This window comes from Halyomorpha halys, unplaced genomic scaffold (assembly GCF_000696795.3).
Source record: "Halyomorpha halys isolate HHAL.00 unplaced genomic scaffold, Hhal_1.1 Scaffold202.1, whole genome shotgun sequence".
NCBI classification, from domain to species: domain Eukaryota; kingdom Metazoa; phylum Arthropoda; class Insecta; order Hemiptera; family Pentatomidae; genus Halyomorpha; species Halyomorpha halys.
In genome coordinates this window covers 107447-109129 of record NW_027116652.1, presented here as the reverse complement: position 1 = coordinate 109129, position 1683 = coordinate 107447, and the positions used below count along the sequence as shown (strand labels likewise).

Sequence of the window (1683 nt, the reverse complement as noted above, 5' to 3'; positions counted from 1 at the left end):
GAATATATATTTTATAGTACATTTTACGTATTATATATGTATGAACTAATGTTTAAATTCTTAATGAAGGGTTCGACGAAAAAAAAAAAAAGGTCATTTAAAAAAAAGGTAACTTGATTTGTGCAATTTAAGAAACATTTTAAAAATATTTTGTATATCGTTCCAAAGGCACTGTGCAGTACACACATTGTAATGTTATGTAACTATATTAAGAAATCACACAGTGATATAATCAGAAAAATACGGTATAAAAACGATTATTATTTTTATCATGTAATTATCTGAGGGTTTTTATATTTTTCATTGAGGGTAGTAAAATAAAAAAGAAGGTCGAAATAGGTTAAGGGTTTTAGGGGGAACGACAGTAAAAACAAAGATACAAAATTGAAGTATGATCATTCAAAATTTACAAAATGAATTTTTCAAAAAGCTTACAATTTTTTTCAGCGTTTCTCAAAAACAAAAAATTCAAAATAGATGTCCATAGGTAATTCGTCAGTCCCATGAGATTTTTATTTATTTATTTTTAAAAGCATTTTTGATAAAATGTCATTGCAAAATGAGTACGTAGCATTGATCTAGTGATGATAGATTGGATAGTTGGACTGCATTGCTTACTATACTGTTGCCTAAGGGTACAGCAGAATTTAAAATCTGGTACTTCAAGACTGGTTAATTTTTATTCTTATAATAAAATATGTATAATTTCTCATAGTTTCATTGATTGTATATATATATTGTTTTTTTTATTACAGCGCGATGTACACAAGAGGATCAACATATAACGGCCTGCAGACATATTATAATACAGCAATGTCTAGCCCAGATGCAGAAACACCCAACACCACACCTCAACAGTTGTGGCCGACAGGTAAAGTTTTTTAATTTAATTTTTTTTCCTTTTAATAAACTTGATAAAAAATAATTAGTGAAGATACTATCCAAAACCTTTATTAATATAAAGTACTGTTATTAAAACGTAGGTTTTTAAAGAAATGTTTGAGGTATTTTAAATTAATTATGGCTTAGAAAGTATCTTTACTCAATAATCATAAACTGTATTGTCTAGTTTATAACATTATTACAGGCAAAGTTTATCTAACCTTGTTTACACTCTGTATTCATCCAAACAAACTTAAACAAAACTACTCTGATTAAGAAACTAAAATTTTATCCATAATCGAAGAGCTATGAGGAAACTAAATTGTATTAAATGATTTTATATTCCTATTATTAGAGCTGGGAATCAATTTTCAACTTCTTAAATATTTCTCATTGGAAGAATAGTTAGTTGACCACATGAAGTAGATTGTAGAAGGATAGTCCAGTTGGTGGTCAATAAAGGTATCTAAATAGTAGAAGAAAACTATTTATTGTAAATCAACAATCCGCCCCAATTTGTATGGCTTCGTTTGTATCTTGTTTTTTCATTTAGCCATGACAAACCCTGCAAAGTGGGGCAAAACGTAGGTTAACAATAGTTTTCTTTTACTACTTTGATACCTTTATTCACCGCCACCCGGACTATAAATATTTCTCAATTTAAATTTATAGAAAAAAAATATGCAGGCACTATGTAGAAAGGAGTATTTCAAAACTTATTTCAAGCAAAAATACCTCATTAATTTCACATATAAATAATATAAAAAATACAAATAAATAAGTGAAGACGAGGAAGAAAAT

General features: G+C 27.7%; 1 protein-coding gene and 1 long non-coding RNA gene across 6 annotated transcripts in view; one reads left to right on the top strand and one right to left on the bottom strand.

Moving 5' to 3' along the window:
* The window catches only part of LOC106679432 (uncharacterized), a 205510-nt gene that overhangs the window by 123715 nt on the left and 80112 nt on the right, over positions 1 to 1683 (bottom strand). The window lies entirely within an intron of this gene.
* LOC106679431 (transcription factor GATA-4) overlaps positions 1 to 1683 on the top strand; it is a 144789-nt gene that overhangs the window by 98345 nt on the left and 44761 nt on the right. For all 3 annotated transcript variants that reach the window (XM_067053389.1, XM_067053387.1, XM_067053388.1), the window contains exon 4: positions 756 to 871. In XM_067053389.1, the coding sequence (XP_066909490.1) occupies positions 756 to 871 (116 nt within the window). The remainder of the gene's footprint in view (positions 1 to 755; positions 872 to 1683) is intronic.